The sequence below is a fragment of the Rhineura floridana genome, chromosome 3, assembly GCF_030035675.1.
Source record: "Rhineura floridana isolate rRhiFlo1 chromosome 3, rRhiFlo1.hap2, whole genome shotgun sequence".
NCBI classification, from domain to species: domain Eukaryota; kingdom Metazoa; phylum Chordata; class Lepidosauria; order Squamata; family Rhineuridae; genus Rhineura; species Rhineura floridana.
The window spans coordinates 125616924-125641195 of record NC_084482.1 but is presented as its reverse complement, the minus strand read 5'-3'; the positions used below and the strand labels follow the sequence as shown (position 1 = coordinate 125641195).

Here is a 24272-nt window from a genome sequence, read left to right as displayed (position 1 = left end):
TGCTGAGTCAACTTACTCCACACACAGCAGAGCATGCCTAGGTAGCTCAGGTAGAGTCAGTAGAGAGTTAGCATAGACAGGTCTATGAAGCACACTGCTTTTGACGTAACCGTTACTCTAATAAAGCAAGAATTAATTCCAGACTTGCCTCCATCTCGTGTCTTGTGCTCTGGGCAGAACAGCTTGACTCAGCTACCATCTCTCTTCCCCGACGCTCCCATAACTGACAACATGGAGACTAGCACAGCCGCCGAAGGGGAACTCCCAGTGACCATTGAAGCCTTGTATGCCAAGCTCCAGAACCTCCAAGCCATGACTCAGAACTTACAACTCTAGAACCAGAACCTTCGAGCCCTGATTGCCCAGGAAGGCATGGCACCGGCAGCCGTGCCACCTGTCAGAAACAAGTCTCCCATGGGGCTACCCTCCTGTTATGGTGGCCAGAGTGACCAGTTTGCCACGTTCCTTGCCCAGTGTGAACTATACATATGCGTATGTCAAGCCGAGTTTATGACCGACGACTCAAAGGTGGTGTTCATCATCAGTCTTCTGGAAGGGGAGGCCACCAAATGGGCCACGCTGTACTTAATCAGAAATGACCCTGTCCTGGGTCAATATACTGCCTTTGTCACCGCCATGAACAAAATGTTCCATGATCCTCAATGGAAGGAGACAGTCGCCCGCCAGCTAGGAACTCTGAAACCAGGAAAGGGATCCGTGGGGGTCTACACTAATACTTTCCGTGTCTTAGGCCAAGAGACTGAATACAACAACCCGGCATTGATGTACTTTTATCGGAATGGTCTGAGTCTGGAGGTGCTGGATGAGTTGGCGCCCCCCCGGTACTTTATCAAAGTTGATCCAGTTGTGTTTGCAGATTGACAGTCATCTTGAGGGTTGCCGTTTAGAGCACAGAGCAGAGCCGATCTGTTCCCAGGCACCTCTACCTCTCCCCTGCATCTGCCATCCTCTAGCGTGGGAACCTCGATCTCGTCAGGGGTGGAGCCCCTGCAAATCAGCGGAGCCCGACCACATTTGTCAGGAGGAGGAGAAAGAGAAATGCAGGAGGGAGGGGCTATGTCTATACTGTGGAAAAGAGGGGGCAACTGGCCCAAGGATGCTCTTCCAAAACTGAAAAGGCCCCGGTGCCAGAAAACTCCAGATCCCAGCTCTTGTAGAGGCCAAAGAGTTGGGAGCCAAGTCAATGAAGCAGCCTCATCAGCAGCCCCTTCCATCTCAAGCCGCCCTACTCATGCTGGTTCAACTGACTCTGCCCATGGGACAGAGTTTCCAAGCCAACTCCATGATTGACAGTGGAGCTTCGTCGAGTTTCATGGATTATGACTTTGCCCTCGAGCATGGCATACCCTTTCACATGCTTGCACAACCCTTGTCCATCAAGAGCATTGATGGGGGGCCCTAAAGTCAAGAACTGTGGCCAGGGCGATGGAGGCTCTAGGGATGAAATCCTGAGGCATGTGGAGGAACTGTCATTCTATGTGGCATCCTTGCCCCATTTTCCCGTGGTGTGAAGGATGCCATGTCTGATCCAGCAGAACCCGACAATTTTCTGGGATGAAGCAGTGGTGGTGTTCACCTTGAAATATTGTCATCAGCATTGCCAGCCTAGGAAGAAGCCTGACCCTGATGTCATGGCTGGAGCAGTTCTGCAGGAGGGGGCTCCTTTGCCCAAGAAATATGAGGAGTACCGGGATATGTTTGACAAAAAGGAAGCTGACCAATTGCCCCCCCTGCCCATATGACTGCGCCATTAACCGGATGCCAGAGGTGCACATCCCATCCAGGAGGATCTATTTGTCAGAGCCGGACTGGCAGCGCTGAGGGAATTTCTAGATGCAAACCTGAAGAGAGGGTTCATTCGACCATCTCAGTCCCTGGCAGGAGCACCCTTGCTGCTCGCTAAGAAAAAAAATGGGGAATTACATCTGTGTAATGGTTACCGAGCGCTGAATCAAATCACCATCCCCAACAGTTACCCCCTACTGCTCATCACAAAAATGTTGGAGCAATTGCAGTCAGCCAAGATCTATACCAAGCTGGACTTGAGGGGGGCTTACAACCTGGTGCGAATAAAGGAGGGGGATGTGTGGAAGACTGCATTCAAGACACGCTATGGACAGTTCGAGTACTTGGTTATGCCCTTTGGGTTATCCAATTCTCCAGGGGTCTTCCAAAACTTCATGAACAACACCTTTAGGGATTACTTGGGTCAATTCATGATCGTGTATTTGGACGATATTCTGATATACTCAGACTCCCCAGAGGATCACAAAGAATATGTGCAGGCAGTGTTGTGGCATGTCCGGGAACATTGCCTCTATGCCAAGTTGGAAAAGTGCGGGTTCGACTTGACCATACTGGACTTTTTGGGATATCACATTTCGCCAGCCGGAGTCGAAATGGATCCGGGCAAGGTCCACTGTGTTCTCACGTGGCAACCTCCCAGAACCAAGAAGGATCTAAAGCGTTTCCTGGGGTTTGCCAACTACTACCACCGGTTCATCGTGAATTACTCTGACAAGACGACACCCCCTCATGGACTGTTTGAAGGGGCCAGGGCCCTTTTGCTGGATGGAAGCCGCACAAAGAACCTTTGAAGAGTTGAAAGGGTGGTTCACCTTGGAGCCCATACTACAACACGCAGATCCCACACGCCCCTTTGTGGTCGAGACAGATGCGTTGGACTTAGCCATCGGAGCGGTGCTTTTACAGCCAGCACTGAAAGGGGGGTCTAAGACCCTGTGCCTACTTCTCGCAGAAGTTGACAAGTTCAGAGCAAAACTACACCATGTGGGAAAAGGAGTTGCTGGCCATCCAGGATGCCTTTGAGACTTGGTGACATCACCTGGAAGGAGTACAGCATGAGATCAAGGTGCGCACTGATCACTGGAATCTGGAGAGCCTTCACACCTCCCACAAGCTGAACCAAAGACAGGTGTGCTGGGCCCAGTTCTTTGCTCGTTTTCATTTCAAAATTCACGACATCCCTCAAATGCAGAACAAGCAAGCAGAAGCATTGTCCCGCAAGTTGGAATACCTAGAAGACCCAATTCTGAGACTGCCACAACTGATTATACCCCCAAAGAAGATAGTAGCAGGAGAGTGCCAAGAATCCTGGGTGACTGATCTGCAGGCAGTGCAAGAGCAGGACCCATTCGCCAAAGAAAAGTGCTCCGAGGTGGCAACGCCACCATTCAAGGATAACGAGGATTTTGCGCTGAAGGAATGGGTGCTCTATCACCATGACAGCATGTATGTGCCTCCTGGAGAGATGAGAGCCAAGGTGCTGTGTCAGTGTCACAACTCCCCTGCCGTGGGACATTTTGGAGTCTACAAAACTTTACAAGCAGTCGCCAGGGAGTTCTGGTGGCCTAGGATGAAGTGAGAAGTGGAACATTACGTCTGGTCCTGTCCCACCTGTGCTCGGGCCAAACAAGCCACTGTACGACCTGCAGGGCTTTTAGAATCACTCCCGACCCCCCAAGGACCCTGGCAGATGGTCACCATGAACTTCGTCACTGACCTCCCTTCCTCGCAAGGGAAAATTACAGTGCTGGTAGTAGTGGATACATTCACAAAAATGGTGCACTTCATTCCGTGCACGGGACTCCCAAATGCTCAAGATACGGCCTGTTTGTATGTGCAGCATGTGTACCAGTTGCATGGTCTCCAGGATGTATTGGTCTTTGATCGAGGGGCACAGTTCATGGCACGTTTCTGGCAAGCAATGTGGCAAATCCTGCAGAGTGAGCTGAGACTTTCATCGTCCCATCACCCACAGATGGATGGGCAAACAGAAAGGGTTAATGCCATGCTAGAAGAGTACCTGCATTGCTATGTCAACTATCAGCAGGATAACTGGGTATCCTTCTTGCCCCTAGTGGAGTTTATTTACAACAATGCCGTACACTCAACTACACAACAGACCCCATTTTTTGCCAATCTGGGATATCACCCTCAGGCTTTTGCCGCCCCTCGAGCCAGCCCATTCGTCCTGGCGGCGGAGGATTTTGTACAAGAGCTTCAGGCTATACAGCATCTGTTGAGAGAACAGTTAGAGTGGACCAAGGAGGATTATAAGAAGGCTGCGGATCAGCATCAGCAGGAAGGTCCCCCGATCTTTGTGGGGGACAGAGTGTGGCTGTCTACATGTTACTTGCCAACGCAGGGATGCTCTCCAGAGCTTGGAAGATTACTTTTAAAAAGTAATAAATTACAGTTACAGTTGCATGGCCCAAAAAAGTAGTAATTACGTTACAATTCCAATTACTCTGAAAGTAACTGATTACTTTACTTTTTCTCAAAAGTAATCACTACAGTTACATTTCAGTTACTTGAAAAAAAATGCCTACAAGGTGCTGGCCTTGGCTGCTGCACATCTAAGTAGCCTAAAACAACATTAAAAATAAATTCTTCAAAACTCAATTTCATGGTATCCTAGAACATTTGCAGCTCCCATTTTATTCTAAACCAGGCCCAAAGTATTAGTGCTGGCAAGTCTGAGCTTAAGCTGACAATTAATGAAGGTAACTTTTTCACAGTCTAACAGAACTGTACTGTATGTCCTTGTGCAAAGGTTATATTCAGAAAGAAGATGACTCTTTAAACTCTTATTTAAAGTTTTTAGGTAGCTACTATGTCTTTACTGCCCAAACACAGAACAAAGCCTATTAATTCTGACAGTGTCCTATATTAACTTATCGGTAGTTCAGGAATAATAACTAAGATGCTAAGCAAAAAATAGCCAATTAATCTCAGCTATGGAATTCATTCCTGACTTAACTTCAGAGCTCTATACTATACACATATGAATTTGCATTGCTCAGTGTGCTCTTACAATTAATTCAAAATGTTACAAAGAATGTGGAGGCACACACAACTTTAGTTAGGATCAAACCTCTTTAAACACAAGAAAAAACAAAACACAAATATTTACTTTCAGAACATTATTTTCATTATAATTGCTTTTATATACAGCTCATCAGTCAGAAAATTAAAAGAGTAGTGAATGTGATCCCTTCAGCACTTCACAGTAATGTTCCCCTCTTACTACAGGCAGCTAGAAGTCAGAATGACCGTAAAACCACTTCTACATATCATCAATGATTTACAGCCTATTCTGGACAACAATACACCCCTCCCGCAGGCCCTGGGTGCTACACCTGTCCTTGCTTAGAAACAGCCCGGTAACCTTTTGCGCGGGCAAGAGAATGGGGGTGGGGGTGTTAGGATGAGAAAGGGAGTATGCAAGAGGGGTGGCTGAGAGAGCGCGAGCAAAAGAATGGGGTGGGGGTGTTAGGATGAGAAAGGGAGTGTGCAAGAGGGGTGGCTGAGAGGGCGTGGGCAAAATAATGGGGTGGGGGTCTTAGGATGAGAAAGGGAGTATGCAAGAGGGGTGGCTGAGAGAGCACGGCGAAAAGAATGGGGGTGGGGGTGTTAGGATGAGAAAGGGGGTATGCAAGAGGGGTGGCTGAGAGAGTGCGGGCAAGAGAATGGGGTGGGGGTGTTAGTATGAGAAAGGGAGTATGCAAGAGGGGTGGCTGAGAGAGCACGGACAAGAGAATGGGGGTGGGGGTGTTAGTATGAGAAAGGGGGTATGCAAGTGGGGTGGCTTAGAGAGCGCGGGCAGAACAATGGGGTGGGGGTGTTAGGATGAGAAAGGGAGTATGCAAGAGGGGTGGCTGAGAGAGCCTGGCCAAGAGAATGGGGGTGGGGGTGTTAGTATGAGAAAGGGGGTATGCAAGTGGGGTGGCTTAGAGAGCGCGGGCAGAACAATGGGGTGGGGGTGTTAGGATGAGAAAGGGAGTATGCAAGAGGGGTGGCTGAGAGAGCGCGGGCAAGAGAATGGGGGTGGGGGTGTAAGGATGAGAAAGGGGGTGTGCAAGAGGGGTGGCTTAGAGAGCCTGGCCAAGAGAATGGGGGTGGGGGTGTTAGTATGAGAAAGGGGGTATGCAAGAGGGGTGGATGAGAGAGTGCAGGCAAAAGAATGGGGTGGGGGTGTTAGGACGAGAAAGGGAGTATGCAAGAGGGGTGGCTGAGAGAGCCTGGCCAAGAGAATGGGGGTGGGGGTGTTAGTATGAGAAAGGGGGTATGCAAGAGGGGTGGATGAGAGAGTGCAGGCAAAAGAATGGGGTGGGGGTGTTAGGACGAGAAAGGGAGTATGCAAGAGGGGTGGCTGAGAGAGCCTGGCCAAGAGAATGGGGGTGGGGGTGTTAGGATGAGCAAGAGGGTATGCAAGAGGGGTGGATGAGAGAGCATGGGCAAAAGAATGGGGTGGGGGTGTTAGGATGAGAAAGGGAGTATGCAAGAGGGGTGGCTGAGAGAGCCTGGCCAAGAGAATGGGGGTGGTGATGTTAGGATGAGAAAGAGGGTAAGCAAGAGGGGTGGCTGAGAGAGCACAGGCAAGAGAATGGGGGTGGGGTGGCAGGTATTGGACTTGCGGAAACACAGGGGACGGCTTCAATATTTAATTCACTGGAAGGGGTATGATCTGTCAGAGCATTCCTGGGAAGCAGTCAAGGACGTCCATGCACCAGACTTGGTGAAAGATTTCCACGATGCCTACCCGAACAAGCCTAAGCCCAGGGGGTGGAGGGGAATAGTGCATGGAGTGGGGGATGATGTTGAGCCCCAGCTCCCCCAGGTAGACCAGGGAGAGGTGTTGGAGGAGGATGAGGGTATTGAGGGGGGAGATGCTGACAGCCCCCCAGTTCCCACGGACAGCCCTCCCGTCGACGCGGATCCTGCTCTGTCTACAAGCACTCCAACAGAGCCATTGGGAAGTGACCTCTCGCGCCTGCCAAGTCCACCACCACCACCACCCCGGGATTCCCCACCTGGCACTTGAAATGCTACCCTCCCAACCTGCTCCCTGCCCCCTGAGATCGAGTCACTTAGCGAGCCTGTGCTGTCAGATGTACAGCTGGAGGATCGTCCTGCTTCGCCCCGCGCAAGACTGAGTCAACTTACTCCACATGCTGCAGAGCATGCCTAGGTAGCTCAGGTAGAGTCAGTAGAGAGTTAGCATAGACAGGTCTATGAAGCACACTGCTTTTGATGTAACCATTACTCTAATAAAGCAAGAATTAATTCCAGCCTCGCCTCCGTCTTGTGTCTCGTGCTCTGGGCAGGACAGAAGGTGAGACATGGACCACCTTCGCACCACATTAATGCAATAATGCATTAGTCATGGATTCATACCAGGTAATCCACACGCCATTCTGCTTTGTTAGCTGCTCTGTGGTGCTTCCCCAATGTTACCGCATTATTGCTGTCTAGAGGTGCACTCTTGCTCTACAGTGCAAGAAAAGAGCATGTGTGTTTGTGAAGAATCAGAACATTTGTGGTAAGAAAAACTACAGGATTTCAGCAGGAAACTCAGGGACATGGACCTATTGCAAACAAAGCAGTATGACTGCTTTGAAACTTTTGCAAACACAAATGGTATTGAAAGCACAATCACGTATAACCACCCTGATTTGTGCCCTCATGAGCACAAATCACAGTGAATACTCAATAAAAAGAACATCTAGAGGGGCCCATGGAGGATATTTGGATTGGAGTGGGACTGTACCAGAAAATATTGCAGTGGATGAAGTGCAGCATCGGTGTTTTCCATACAGTGAGTACGTAGATCAGGCAACCTAAATAGTGTATTTACAGTGAGGGAGGGGAGGAACAATTTAGACATTACTTTAACTACTAGTTTCCTATACAGAGGAATGTAGGAAAATGATAATCTGTGAAGTGGACCTTTAAAAAATAGCCTAGTTTCTACTGGTTTGGGTAGATTGATGATAGGTGTGATGAAAAATAATGTCTTCTGACATCTTAGGAGAAGTTTTATACATTAAAAAAGTGTAATATGATTATTTCAGACAGTCCACTGTGCTCTTTTGTACTAACTTCCTCTGCAAAAATCATATGGGACTATAGTACTTTTGGCTTCCTTCCCAGGAAAATCTTAAGGAGATCAAGCCTGTCTTTCTTCTGCTCTGAACAGGACTTACCTCCTCATGCAGCCTGGGATCTGGCCATGTTACAGGAGTCCACACAACATAATCCCATTTATTTCCATCGGCAGCAAATCTAGACCTAGTTAGCCCTTCATAGGAGCAAGAAAAGCTGAAAGTTGTGGCTCTGGTCATTTCAAGTTGATCTGTTTATTGAGCATTTATCCTGATTTGTTTGCAGGGAGATTAGATGACATCGGCTATTTATTGAGCATTCGTTCTGATTTCTTTGCTGGATGTTAGAAAATGTGTCAAGCAAATGTTACCCACACTTTCCGGTGCATTTTCCTGTTACTTTTATAAATTCTGGTTTGGTGGGGGGGCAGTGGTTTTGTTGTGCAAGACCTCTAAATCAACTTTAATTAAGCAACCTGAATTTGCTGGTATGTGATTGAATCCCACCCGAAAATAGTGACAGTCTGGAAGCACCCTCTGAGTGTATTATTAACGTTCATCATCAATGGGATTGAATAACAAGAAACTGCAGAGGCTAGTAGGACAAAAGACCCTCTCAAAAGAGAGTTCAAATAGTAAATAGAGTGCTTCTTGCTCTGTGAATCAAGTTGCATTCAGAGGGAGAGAGCATAGCCTCTGGATCAGCTATATAGGAGATGCTTTTGATCAGATGTGTTTGTTCAGATGCTGGCGCCCATTTCTGGCAACATGAGCCAGATCTGTAAAAACAAAAAACAACAAAGTGGATTAAGGGAAACAGCCAGCACATCAGTTAGGATATTCAACCTTGGCAATTGAAAAATGAGGCTCACCTGCTACTATTCAGGCACACCACAAGTATTCTCATGTCTGGACCATTTGCATGTGCACATGTGAAAACTTGTTGAACTCCGTCTTGAGAACAAGCTGAAGGTCAACTACAATATAATATAAATATGCTCCATGTCTCTGCATGCACCTGTGAATGTATTTGTGTAAACATAGGTATATCTATGGGTTCATGTGCATTTGTGTATCTTTGTGTATATGTAAATCTGTATTTGTATATGCATTAATGTCCTGCAAATTTTCACAAGGTTATTTTTTTGCGGCAATTTTACTATTTTGGAAGGCATCCCCATCTTTCACTTCATTGCACACGTGCTGCCCTTGTGGAAAGCTATCATCTCCCCTCATCAGCTTCTGCATAGGGGGAGGAGACAGGGAACACACCACCATTACCCAAGCAACCAGGCTGATGATCTCAGACTTGCTATGCTGCTCTGGCTGGCTCCCTTGCCTACTAGTACTGTATGCAAGACTTTTGCCCTAATCCTGTACTTGCACATAGTTACACACAATTGGGCCAGAATGGGGATGACCATCGGAATGTACATTTCACTGAAAGATATGAGTCATTTCCATGTGCACTTCCTAATGTGCACATCATCCATCCACATTATGTTGCATTCATGCACATATGCATGCACATCCTTGTCTACATTCTCCCTTAGCAGTCAATTCTCCATATTTCAAAAACACTTTTGTCCACTTTTTCAAAGTGATGTGGGGAAAAACCTGTCCAAAAAGGGGGGGGACACACTTCATGGCACATGAAAATGTTTATGAAACACCCCCTTTTTTGGATCAGTATTAATAAGGACCAATATGTACTACAGTAGGGTACCAGTTTAGAGTAGGGTACTGCATAGGGGACCGATTTAGATTAGGTTTGGCCTTGCCTCTGATAAGTCCTGATAAAGCAACACAAACGATAACGACAGAAACAGCAATAGTAATGAACTTGAAATTGCTTCACTCCCCCTTCCACCTTCAATTATTGTTATTTTGGAACAAAAAGTGTTCTATAAGGGCCAGATTCATCTTTCAGGTATACGACTGAAAACTGCAAGCAGCCAGTTCAACCATCCTGGGATTACATTATCAGATCTCACATATCCCATTGAATCCAGGCTACTGTTGGCTCCCGATTCCAGCTTTACTCTGCATGCTTCCACAGGATGCCAAAAAGCTGCCTCTTTCCTTGCAAGAGCAGAATGCCTGAACAAGCCCTGCTGGTGCTTGTGCAGCTGGTGAATGTGTGTGTGCTTGCACGCACGGGCTGGATCCCCCTGTGTTGGTAAATCGAAGCTGCAACTTTTCCCTGCCTCGTTGCATTGTCAAAACCATGTAAGTCCCAGTTGTGCTGCTGCCAAAACAAGGGACCCTGGGATGGCTTTGTTCTCTCGCTTCTACACCCAAACAGAGAAAGAGTTCCTCTGATCACTTGATCAAGCCACCCAACTAGTGCAACTAACCCACAAAACCGAATCACTGCTTAGCTGACAACAGGAAATAAGGATAAAGGAAGGAGTACGTGGGATGGTGCCTGCCTCTCTTCCTCTAAGCAGTGGGAAAGCAAAAAGGCTGAACAATTGGATCAGGATAAACTAATCCCCCCTCTTACAGAAGTAGGCACACAGCAGTATTTTCAGTTGCAACCTCCAGCTGAAGGGCAAGGCATACAGGACAGGCAGGCAAAACCCTGACATGGGAAACAGTCAAACATGCAATTCTCCACCTGCCATCTGAAATATCACAATCCTGGAAGGGATGTACCATGTGCCTTTTCAGTATATCCAAACCAGCTATGGAACATGCCACATGGCAAAGAAGCATTCTTAACTAGCAGTTCACTTTGTTGTTGCAGATGATAAAAGCAATGCCTAGCAGAACTCAAGAGGACTTTCCGGACTAAGTGCAATTAGATCTCAGGTCTTCTTTCCTTGAGCCTGATTTTACACTTGTGTAGCCTCTGTTACATTCCCAAGTGTATGTAACAGAAAGCTACTTGGTTCATGGAAGATCAGTCTACAAATGGTTATTAACCATGATAACTAAATTGAACATTCACATCCAGAGGTTCCATTTCAATCTGGCTTCCAGCCAGAGTCCAGGATGAAAATGCTTAGGCCTCCCTGAATGATGATCTAAATCAAGAGAGAGTCGGGGAGTGTGACTCTATTGATTCTCTTATTATTATTTCATTGGGTTATATAGCCAACAAAATCATACTCAGGATAGACCTATTGAAATTAATGGACAAGTTAGTAAATGGGGCTACTCTTAAGTATGGTTTATCATGAGTCAAATACAGCCATTTTTTATTACATTTTTTATGTATGTGCCTGGTGCTTTGCAAAGTACAAGGAGACAAGTGTCTGTCTGAGGAACTTACATCCTAAAAGCCAACACAGTTCAGAAGACAGAATAGGGAAAGGAAGGAGATGGAGACAGGGATAAACAAGGAAAGAACAATTATTTGTTTATTTATTTATATAATTTGTATACCACTTGATATTTCAAGAAATCTCAAAGTAGTTTACCTCTCAATAAAATTCAATATATATTATATAAAAATGCAAATTCCTCATTGAATACATCTCCTAATAATTAAATTACACATTTTAAAAACCGTAAGCAATAATTCTTCAAGCAATGCACGTAAGTGAAATGGAAATGGACTGCCTTCAAGTCGATCCCGACTTATGGCAACCCTATGAATAGGGTTTTCATGGTAAGTGGTATTCAAAGGTGGTTTACCATTGCCTTCTTCTGAGGCTGAGAGGCAATGACTGGCCCAAGGTCACCCAGTGAGCTTCATGGCTATGTGGGGATTCAAACCCTGGTCTCCCAGGTCATAGTCCAACACTCTAACCACTGCGCCACACTGGCTCTCTGCATGTAAGTACTGAATACTTATTTAGAATGGGAAGGGATCTCAGAGGACACCATCCAACCCACTGGTCAGTGTGGAATCTGCAATGCAGGATCCCCTGCAGAGTGTGTATTGGTCTTGTCAGGTACCCAATAATGCCAACCCTTCTAGGATCGTTCCAGGAGATGGGGTTAGGAGATTACTGCTCTTTTTCATAGAAATTGTCCTGTGGATTCCACAGAGCCCTATCTTTCCTTGCATGCCTTAATGTGGGTGACATTGTTCAAGGGTTTGGAGCCCAGTCATCATGTATGATTGCTGGCCCCCAACTAGGGTTGGGCGAATCTTTCAATTTCAGTTTTTCTCAATTTGAAAGAAGTGTGAATTTCAAAGGATGGCTGTGATTTAGTTCACATATTGTTTCGGAAAATGCAAATTAGGTAGGCTTGCCTTTAAAGGTGAACTACATCAAATTTCTTCCCCATCCCAACACCCAACTCTTATTCTCTTTTTCCTCAGTATCAGTGGAGATAGGTCTGCTGAATGACTGCCAGAGGCTAGTAATGCACTGGATGAGAGAATACATTAAAACTAGCCCAGACAAGATGGCTATGCTGATGATGGGTGGGCCTGCTGACCATGGAAAGACACTAAAATAGTGTAAAATCACAATAGGAATAAAGGGCAAAGCCAGTCTCCTTAGGCTTGGCTCTCTTCATGCTTTCTTCCATTCAGCGTGGACCACCCAAGCTACTCAGTGAACAAAGCTTGGCAGTGTGACCAAAAAGTTCAAGTTGAAATTTCTAATAATTCATAAGTTATAATTTCTAGGTTTGGAAACAAACATGTTTTATCTTCTTTATTTTTACTGCTTGGTGTCCTCTCCATGCCACAGCCTTTTTCCACTGCAAATGGCAGTGTGAGAATGAGTTGAGGAGCATTTGTTTGTTTGTTTGTTTTTACTATTCTGTTGCCTCAATGTAGACAACATTACAATAAATATGTGGGGAAGATGTGGGAGAGTAATGAGCTTTCTTTCTTTCTTTCTTTCTTTCTTTCTTTCTTTCTTTCTATGCTCCTCAGTGTCAGCCACCAACTTAGATGGCTTTAAAAGGAGACTAGACAGATACATGGAGGATAAGGTCATCTGCGGTTAGCAGTGACAATATGCTGTCTCCAAGATGAGGAGCAGCATGCCTCTGAATACCATTTGCTGAAGAACAATAGTGGAAGAGGGCCATTGCCCTCTGGTCCTGCTTGTGGGCTTCTGAGAGGCATTTAGACTGGCCACTGTGGGGAACGAGCAGAATGGGAGACTAGATTGGCCTCTAGTCTGATCCAGCAGGGCTCTTCTTCTTATAACTCTTACAAATCAACTGTTTTCTTTCTTTTTTCAACCAGCAAATAACTGCGCTTTCCACATTTTGGTGCGCTGTTCCATCTATACTGTTCCTGCTTCTCTGACTGGTGGGAAGTTAAGGAGAGCAGTCCAGGGGTGTGTCATATGTACAATGCAATACTGTCACTGTTCTTCTTAAGGTAAAAACCACTCTTCCAAAAGAATGCACCACCTCATCCCCTCCAATTTACCATCTTTGGCAGCAGATTCTGTTCTCAACCCCTGAGTTTATCCATCCAGGAAGTCCCATTATGTCCCGCACAAAGGCCATGTGGTTGGCTAAGTGAGGCGTAGCTCACTCTTTGTCCCAGGTGCCTTTGCCACATAAAGGGCTTTACTGCTCCTGCTGAGGCAGGAAAGGAACTTGCCACCCAGTCTGGGCCCTCTCTCTAGGCCTGCTTTCAGATTAATATGGTCATAGAAGGTGAGCCTTGGAAGCAATTAATCACTGTAACATTATGGCCCCTCACAGTAAAAGAAAAAGCTTAGTCATCCTAAAAGATGAAAGTGTAGGATATTTTTCTCTCACTTTTGCTAGAAATCTATTGTACGGTAACGGCTTCTTTAGCCTCTTCATTTAGCAAACCCCTTTTTGTGCTCAGTATTCAGGGTCCTCACAACACTTTACAATGACAAAAAAAGGGGAAGGAGGGAAAGGTCTAAAATGGTGTGAACCCATCTAGCCCCTGCCCCAGTTTGTTTGCCTAATAGAATTATAATTCAATCCATATGGCACTCAGAAATGGAGTTTTCTCACTCCTTAGACTTTAGTGATTGTATTAGTGCATTTTGGACTGTTTTTTTTAATTGGAAGATGTTCTTAGAATTCCCACAGCTGAAGAACTAATTCTAGACTTCTGCTCTTTTCTGGTGGGAAATGCATATAGCTTTCTCCTCCTTCATTCTTTGAGACTGGGAACGTTATGTGCAATTCATGACTGATGACCTCACAGTAAGATGGTACCTTCCTGTTTAGCACCCCCATTTACTGGAGGTGAGAGATGTTTCTCATCAAAAAGTGAAGACATTTGCTGGGCAAAGATCCCTGTTTGGAGCTGTTGTCTGTTCTCTCCTCCTCCATGATCTCTCCCTTCCATTATGTGAGCTCTTCTCTTTTTTGTGTTTTGCTGAATTTGCACAAATCCACCCATTTGCTGTAAGCATCTTGCCAAGATCTTTTCATACATTTTACCATGTATGTCATGATTCTGAATTCTTATAGCTCCTTTCTTTGGTCAATGTTTCAGAATACTGTGTCTTATTTATTAAAAATATAGGTACATGGCAGGTGCAACTGCACAAATTCAACATCATCACCTTCATTTTAAAAAAGCTAAAACCAAATCTGAAATTTTGGAAGAAAGACTTATATATGAAGTTATGAAGATAAGTACTGGAAAAGTACGGGACAAAGCTGTAATGAGATGAAATATAACAAACATTCTGGTCTGGGTTTGGACACACTTTGCTAGTAGTTGTCAAAATGATTCCAGTGAGAGTGACACAATGGGTTTCTCTGTAGTACCACAAAGCATGGTGTATCAGCATGATCATTTGGAACAAAGAACACAGCCTGTTCTGCTAATGCAGAACAGATGCTTTATCTCTGGCAGGCTTGTTTCCTTTCTTCCTCCCTCTCATTTTTGGTGCAAATGCGGTCCTGCCTGTGTTGCTGCACTTCTGAGTGTGAGTCTTACACTTTGGGATGCCATGCCTATTTAATAAGAAGTCAAAAGAAAACAACTGTGGGGGACTGACTCTGTCTGGGATTGTCCCCTTTGCGTTGGGATTTTTTTTTTTTGTACTCATCGTGCTCATAGATTTGACCTGCATGCACACACATAAACAAATCTAGGAACAGAGGAAGCTGCCTTATACCAAGTCATTCCATCCATCCATCCATCCAACTCAGTATTATTGACACTGACTGGCAAGGACTCTCCAGGATTTCAGACAGGGGACCTTCCCAATCCTACTTGGATACACCAGGGATTGAACCTGGGACCTGGTGCATGCAAGGCAGATCCTCTGCCACCAAGCTATGGCCCTTTCCACCCCCACCCCACATTGTTGAAATTGGTGACTACCATTATGCCGAACAATCCCTTGTATATGTGAGTAGTGACATTCAGAGAAAGACCACACTGTTTCCAGGAACCGTTGCTGGTGTCTGGTTTTCCTGAGTTTGTATATTCCACCTGTGTCGTAGAAGGTGTTGGGGGATAGGAGCCAGACAAGTGGATCAGTGGGATTGCTCTCTCTTCTGACCCACAACTGATAAGAGGAGAGAGAGCCGTAGTGCACTGCTGAGGTGCAATGTATTGTAAGGAGTTTGGTATGAGGTTCAGTAAGTAGAACTTTTTTCTCTGAGCATGTCCTGATCTTCCTACCTCAGTGCAGTACAAGGGGGCAGAGTGCTGCAAAAGGTGCTGCTGTCTTTCTAATGGACTACAAAACCAAAATCCGGCTCAGGTATAGTTGATGAAATTTGTCCACCCTCTTACAGGTTTTGCATTGTGAACAACTGCAGTTTCACTAAGGAAGCGATCTCTGCTGCAACTGCTGCCTTCAGAGAGTTATTTTTCATAAGGTTCACAGCCATTCACTCTGAATTTTATGTCAGAAGTAAGAACAAGTTGAAATGGATGGAAAATCATGGGGAGTGTTTGGAGAGGAGCTCCAGAGGCACCACTGAGGAGAAAACCTCAGATGAACAGACCTCTCTTACAGCAGCCACAGCTTCTAGTGCAGGGGTCATCTACCTTTTTGGTCCCATGGATACATTTGCAAACCAGAGAAACTGTTGTGGGCACTTCCCCCACCCAACCAAACACACACCTACTGCCTTGATGACTCCTGTTCTAGTGGCTTTAGTCCACCAGAGATTCAGCATTCTGAAGGGCATTAGCCAGCTTCTGGGAGTTTAGAGGAGCAGAGAGTCTCCCCAACAAGGACCTATATTTAAGGTCCTTGAGCTTGGAATGACTCTTCTGCATCACAGCTTTTCATCTCCAGCCAGGATACCACTGGCTGCTTCCAATTCTGGAGTCGTCTTACTATTCAGGCTTGTGGCCTGCACCCCACTCCATCATCTTGCCCTTTCCAGGCACCTGTGCTGGGAATGCACAGGTATCTGAGCTGGCCCCAAATGTCATTGTTTCAGCCCTATGACATGGCTCCTAGTGACTTAGACACTGCTGCACATTCCCATGGCAGCATCCAGATACTTTGAGAACATCTGGAGGACATTTGGCAGCGCAATCTATTTCCTGGAAATCATTTTCAGTGCAGACTGGAGGAGATCTGCCTATCACTACTCAATATTATCTTCTCTTTGTTTCCCAGCCAATATTGTTGCTCAATGCTGTGTTCTCCTCGTGCAGTTAGAGCAGAACACAGCTATAGCACAGCATCATGGTAGTTCTCAGGCAAGGTTGTGTCACCAAACTGGTTGGTCATCCTGCCTCCTAAAAGACCCTGATGTAGGACCACCCAGAATGCCCTGTCTGTGGGCTGCTGCCGCCACTGTGCGTATATCTTTTCCATTGTTGAAGCCCAAGGGGAACGTTGCATAGATTTTCTGACAGAATGCATAAATAAAAACACAGTTAAACTTGATGCGAGGCTGGTGTTTTAAGAGGTTGAGTCAGATGAATATGTTTCAACCAGTTACACAAATATGTTAACATTTGTACTGCAGTCACAGTATGAACGATGAGCATATCCATTTGGAAAGAGTTTTTATTTGAAGGACATCAAAGAACTTAAGGATGTTAGCAACCCTGAATGATATATCCCTAGAAGGGTTGGACCCATACCCAAGTTGTGGGGATCTAACAAAAGGGTTACAGTCAGCTCATGCATGCGAGTTCTGAAAACAATAAGTGGAAATTACTAGATTTACCTTTTAGAAGGTGTCTTAAAATTGAAATAATCACAATACATTTGATTCTTCTATGCATGAGAAAGAGTTTTCTCAAGTGCAGAGATCTTTGAAAAGATAATAGACATTCTCTTACTACCAGAAAATATAAACCTCATGTTTATGGGCAAATGAAATCCTTTCTCCTCAGTGAATGATTTTATGGGACTTTTATGGAGAAACCAAAATGAACACACTTTAAATCATAAGCATTAAGCGAATGAAAATCACATTGCTGGAATTATTTTTAAGAGGGCTGAATAAACAGTGTATTAAAGATCTGAGCAAGTGGGCTTTCCATGTTTTATTTTTAACTGAAATATTTCATTAAAAAAGGAATCTCTTTAGGTAAGAGGTTGACAACCATAAAAAACCTAAAGCATCCTGTACATTTCTTAACATTCTACTGATTTCATCCTCTTGCAGTAAAACAGCACCTGCCAGTTTATAATAACCACCCTCATAAATCTTGCAGTGCTGTTAGCCCCTTTTTGCAAACAGGAACTAAGGCACAATATTGAATGACTTACTCAGAGTAATCCAGGGATCACACAGACTCTGCACAGATTATTATTTCAATTAGACCAATGGGGTAACATTCCCCTTAGTGTTAACCTAGCAGTAGCCCTGATCTAGCACTGGGAAACTGGTAATGGTACCAACTCACTGAAGGAAAGTTCACTCCTTTTTTAAGTTTCCTGAAGATGCTTCCTTAATCCCATACATGCCAATGGAATGGACAAGACCAAATCACAAGCAGTTTCTAGCTTTCAAAACATCAAAATGGCACTACCAAGAGGGAGACGTAGGTTGATTTGGACATGACTCTAAACCACAGTTATAGTGCTACTACTATGGAAATCTGAAGACTACACACTTGCCTGACATTCAGTTTTCTATGTGCAGAAAGCTTTTTTACATGTAGAAATTTTAATCATAGGATTCTTCACCAGCAACCTGAAGGGGGCTAATCCAGAAACAGCTTAATCATGTTTGTCTAGACCAGCCTTCCCCAGCCTGGTGTCCACCAGATGTTGTTCGACTGCAGCACCCATTATTCCTGACCATTGGCCAAACTGGTCGACACTGATGGGAGTTGGGGTCCAAAACATCTGAAGGGCACCAGTTTCAGAAAGTCTGGTCTATAGGGAGCCTTCTAGCTCTACAGTTCCAATAGGCCCTCATGCAGGCAGTGAGGGTGTCATCCACTGGTGGAGTCCATAGCAGTGGCACTGTTGCCTCATGAAAATATTGGCTACCTCCAACTCCATCGCTGATTCATAAGGAATTGGGCAAGGAGAAAAATATGTCAATTAAAGCTTCATAAGCCCTTCACTAAGTGACCCAAGTCATTGTAGGCCCATAAAGAGAAATCTGTGTAGTTCTCCCTTGCAGCCCCTGCGCCACAGCTCGTTAGCACAGAGAAGACAGTAATGAATTTCCTTCTGGACACCATTGCACAGCAAACACAAGCCTAGCCCCCAGTGAAGAAGCATGAGTGACAGTGAGAGGCCTAAGGAGTGATCTTGTTCAAAAGCCCCAGCGAAGCTCCAATGGGATGTAATTAAAAATGATTAAACCATCCTCCCCCTGCAACTCCATGTGATGTCACATAAATTCTTCCTTAACAAGTCCCAGGCTACCTTTGCCTGAGCTGTACAGTTCACAGGGGCTCCAGGAAGGAATTAAAGACACATTTGTGTTCATTTCATAAGAAGGCAATAAAGTTTCTACAAAGCACTCTTGGCAGTCAAAGGTCAGCAGCAGTGTGTAGATTTTTATTTAAGCTTCTTATTACCAAAGGCAAATGCCTGGCTGTGTTAATCTTCCTGGTCTCTTCTTGTCCACAAGTGCTCTTGAGGAATGAATGGATCTTCTTGGCCCCAAGAGAATGGAGCAAGATCTCTCAGATACAGAGCAGACAGGAGGCCTGGACTCAAAGACCCATGTGAGACATGGGGAATATCACTGTAGCACCCTCCCTTATCTCATAAACATCACCAGACACCCCAGAGTACCATCTCTCAGTGCTGTCATATGATCAGCCACCGACCTTTTGTAACCCCAGCCCCTGTCAATTAACTTAGACTGGGCAATAAACATTAGTCTCTCAGCAATCCTCCCCTGTGACACGCCTATTTCACATGATATAAGTACCTCAATGCTCACCTAATCAAGGAGATGCTTCCTAACTGATTAAATGAGCCACAAATGTTGACCTTCTGTCACATATCAGCCACCAATACAGTCAGGTATTAACTGCAACATGTAAAGTCTAGTCTGTTGGTAACTGCTGCTGAGTGAATACAAAATATGTTGCGAAATATTTGCACATCCAGATACTTCTATATGCAGATACTTTTGAGGAGACTTTTGTTGGGCAGATTTATTTCAGCTCTAAACTGTGGGAATGTAATGGCTCCTGCCAATGGCAAGGGTGTGTGGCATGGCAGGGGTCTGTGCCTTCAGAAGGTAGTGATTGCACCCTGACAATAGTGTGGTTTTCACACCTCCAATAACTCAATCATCCATTTCTAGGCTAGTGGAAAATCATAATTGCAGAGTGTACCTTTCTACACATCTGGCAACAATTATTATTTGGGAGAGCTGTGGTGTTGTGGATGTCTACTTCTGAAGGTGCCAGCTTCAGCACATGACTAGGGGATTGCAACACCACCTCTGGCAATAATTTGGCCACTTTGCCCAAATGCAGCAAGGTGGTCACAAAGGTAACAGACAACCCCAGTCTGCTAAAACCATGACCGTGGTGGATGGTGTGTGAGGCTCTGGGTAGCTTCTACCCAGTAATATGTCTTTACAAGTCCCTTTTCATTAGACAACAGCAGCAAATGTTTGGCAGCGCCAATGAGATCAGCCCTGAAACATCCTGGGACAGGAGGAGGTGCAACAATGGAACAGGTACCACTAGCTTCATTGTAGTCTTGATGGATTTGGTTCTGTTCCCTCCCATACCTCCTATTATAGATCATGAAGCCATTCAGCTTTCCACTCCATCCCTCATCCCATGCAGCTCCCAACAATCCCATTCAGCCTACAAAATATCAAGATGCAACAAGGGCCGTAAGAGGTTGAGCCTAACTCTGATGACTTTGGCTAACAGAATACCTAGATAGGAAGAGCCAGCCCTACTATGAGACAGAGTGAAGCAGATGCTTCAAGTTGCAGATGCTAAAGGAAGGGGAGTTAACAAAGCCATGTGTGCCACGTGGGGCTGTCCTGTGCCTCCTACGATGCTGTCCCGTCACCAGTGTCAAGGCAAGGTTCAACTGCCAGCCTGGGTGGCTGTTGTACATGGAATGGGGGAAGGTACCATCTTGCCTTTTGCATCAGTCAGCTAAAATCTAGATAGCCCTCTAGATAAGTGCTTGGAATTTCTGCACATTGTTCCACTCCTCCTCTTCCTCCCCTCTAATGAGAGGCACTCATCTCCACCCCATCAACTATCCCCTCAAACTCACTCCCACTCTTCTTTCTCATAGCCAAGTTGGAGGGGGGAAGGATGCCCTCCCCTCTTCTAAACTAACATTCCCATCTCAAATAATATTTTGCAATCTAGAATTAGAAATTGTTCTTGGATTGATCTGTATTTCAAATATCAGTTTTCCCATGCTGGCTTCTAAATTAGAAACATTTTGGCGGAGTTTGTTCCTCCACATGAAATGTTAAATATTACACATACACGCACATACATGGACATGTTCTCTGGTAATCTAGCACAGACAAGATTTTCAGCATGTCCACATTTTCAACTGAATGAAAAACACATTTTCTGAACAACTCTCTGCCGCTTAAATGGGGCACATCCAAGAAGGGTTTAATTATTCAATCATTAGCCGGAACACATTCATGAACAATTTAGAGGTCAAAAAATGAGATCAGGAGAAAAGGTGCTTTGTGAAATTGTCATTTCATTTGAGTTCTTTCTCTACCCCCACTTCACAGAAACACACAGACAAAATTGAAACTTTCTCCTTTAGTTTTGTTCATGTTGTTATAACTTACGGTACAGTGTGCAGTTAATTGTCATGTGATGCACTATCGGGAGGGTCAGAAACAGTATGGAAACAGGCTAAGGAATCCTAATTCCCATCTTGGAGCAGCAGGGCTGAATAGAGGGTAGAGCCAATGCCATATCTGAAGCTCCATTGCTCATGCTGGCCGGAGCGGAAGGAGGAGGTAAGTTTGTCTAATTTTTGCTCTGTCCGTTCCAGGCTGGTGCAGTAGTGAGGCCTAGAGTAGGTGCATTGCCACAGTAGCTGGACTGGTTTAGGATGTAGTGGATCTTTGGCTGGCCCAGCTCCACCCCTTCCTGCCCCAGAAGCGCCCTGTTTAGAGAGTCCCACCGGCTACCACCAATGGAATATCATCAGAGGTAGTGTCCACTGCCTGCACTTTCAGCAGATGCAGTGGGAACCTCCATGCTGGCAGAGGCCCTCCACCAGCAGAACGCAGCAGTACTAGGTGGAGGGATAACTTAGCCGCATCCAGATTCTTTCCAGCATGATGGATTGGGGTTGGTGGATTGGTCTACTTGAGACTGAGCTATGAATCAGAAGGGTCCTAGACCAAATCTTGCCCTTTATATGAACTCATGGTTGGTTGGTTGGTTGGTTGGTGAAGAACATTTATATCCCACCTTTCTTCCATCCTGGAACTCAAGGCAGCAAACATGGGGCTCCCAGGTGGTCTCCCATTTAGGCTTGGCCGGACCCAAACCATATTCAGCTTCAGTTAAGTGCCCTCATAAAGCTATAAAGCTCTGGGGCAAACCACTGTCTCTGACCTAAGTTCTCCCAACTGCAATATCAGGGGTAATAATGCTGACTTACCTTTCATAAAACCACACTTGCCAATTTTGACATAACTTGGGAACAATGACAAAATAATTATGTTTAACTTTGCTCACGGCCATAGCCAGACACCAAACAGGTATGTCTTCTACTCTGCAGTTCATTATCTCTCTGCAGATTCATCTTTCACCAAGTTTATTCATGACATCTCTGGACATGGTCACATACACACATACACAAAGAGAACAGGCCCAGGATTAACTACTGTGATTTGATGGTGCTCCACCATGTTACAGGATGTTACGGGATGTCAAGTGACATATGCTAATTCTTCCCCATTGTTTTAAATTGTAGCTAATGAGCACAGAATGTCCATGTACATTTCCAAATTGCCTGGAGAAGATAATAAAAGATTTCCAAATTAGAATAAACCTCTTGATGTGACACTGTGGAGAGGTCAGAGTCTCAAAGGAATCAAAGATTTATCAGTAAGCTTGGAATATGCAGAAGAGAAAAGCTGCACACTGCAGAATTCAGTGTTGTGTAGCTAATGCAAAGCACAACTGGAAACTTGCAAAAAATTGTAGTGGATGGATGGAGCAGAGCAGAGGGACTGAGGACAGTCTTTGTCTAACCTTTGTCTTGCCTCCCCCACAAAGTGCCTACTACTAATTTGTTGGGATTTATTTATATATACCTTAGCTCCAGACTCTGATACACATTCCACACTGGTATTAGGTTACAAATGCCTAATATCGCCCACCCACCCCCATTGTGGTATCTCCAAAGTCTAAATGAGGACCTAACCATTTCAGCACACGATAACTATTGAGAAACCTTGCATGTGCTAGCTCCAAGGTCATGCCCATTGTGTATGCTACAAACAAGTCTCCCAGTTTTTGTATGCTACAAACAAGTCTCCTTCTTTGAGTATGGTGGCTGACTCACATAATGACTCCAGTTGGCCCCGACTGGGAGATGGCATGCACAGGATTTTAAAAAATTCCTCCTCTTAAGTTTTCTTACACCTTAAGGAGTGATCATGTGAATACATTCTGCATGGTTTGGAAGCCAGAAACAGAACTTGTTTACAGGGGATATCTACCACACATCCATTCACACCCACCCATCCAAAATATGCCTCATATTTTTTTTTTAAAAAAATAACAGCATTTTTATAAAACATTTCATGCATTCAAAGCACTTCACATACATTATCTTGGCAAGTCTTAAAACAGTCCTGCAAGACAGGCTAGTATTCTTATCTTTATACTGCAGAAGGGAGATGGAAGTGAATAGACTGAGCCTGCAGCAACCCTAACCTCACTTATCTAGTGTATCTTATTACACTTATCAGTAACCCCACTGAATTAACTGGGATTTACTTTTGAATAGGCATGTTGAGGATTGTTGCCAGGAGTTGCCTAAGGCCACCTAATCTATCTATGGCTAAACCTGGATTTGAACCAGCAACTTCCTGGTCCACAATTTGTTCTCTTAGCCACTGCATCACATAACGTATCACCCCTTTGCCCCTCTTTTAAACACTTCTCTTTCTCTTTAGCACAAGTTTTAAGAATGACAATGCATGACAAATCTCCCTTACTGTGGCACATTGCAGTGCCCTCATGCAAAAAGCTAACAACTAAAACCGTTCAGAAAAACACCATAGCCATGGAATCGAGTATATGGCAATAGCAATAGCTATCGGGATAATCGGGAAAGCATAGTGTTTAGCTGGTGCTTTAGCAAACGGTTTATTGGAAGGCAACATAGTCTTTTAATAGGTATTTCTTTGTGCACATAGCAACCTCCCCAGACAACTCTCATACAAAGTTGCTTCCTGCCACTTGCTTATCTTTAGCATTAATGTGATTCATTATTCTTATTCTAGTTCCGATGGCCCCAATAACTGACCTGTGCATTCAACCCACCCCCTTTCAAGTTCCCTCCTTAGACTGACAATGAACCAATTAAGACTTGGATGCTAGCCCACTAATGCAACCAGACATGGCTCCATCCTTACCAGCCCTCCTCCCTCTTGTGCAATGACAAAGCACCTTAGCGCGAGCAGGAAGGGCTTGTTAGTGCAGAATCTGGGACTCTGGAAAGCCAGCCTGCTGCAGCCCTGCCTCTGAACTTTGCTGTGTAATTATGTGTTGCCATTTCTGGTCCATCTCCTCTGTATTCATTATTGTATGTGAATGTTCAATTAATGATTTGGGGCTAAGGGGCCACTGGTACTATGGTCATTATGTTGTGCAGGCCGAGACAGTTTCAGCCAGCTCCATGGGAAAGTTTAATGGGGTGGAATCCACCTTCAGAGACAAACTATGGCATCAATTCCCTGCAACCACATTCAGTTCAATTACTGCAAAATTGCTTTGCTAGGAATAGGCCAGAAAATAGGTCTTGAGATCAAGAAATATCTGGAAATGTCTTGCATTGATCCTCC

General features: G+C 45.0%; 1 protein-coding gene across 1 annotated transcript in view; it reads left to right on the top strand.

Annotated features, from left to right (window-relative positions):
- The first annotated feature begins 3526 nt into the window (after positions 1 to 3526).
- Positions 3527 to 24272, top strand: part of LOC133378790 (uncharacterized) — a 142563-nt gene continuing 121817 nt past the window's right edge. The window contains exon 1 of the mRNA XM_061613413.1: positions 3527 to 4130. Coding sequence (XP_061469397.1) covers positions 3527 to 4130 — 604 coding nt within the window. The remainder of the gene's footprint in view (positions 4131 to 24272) is intronic.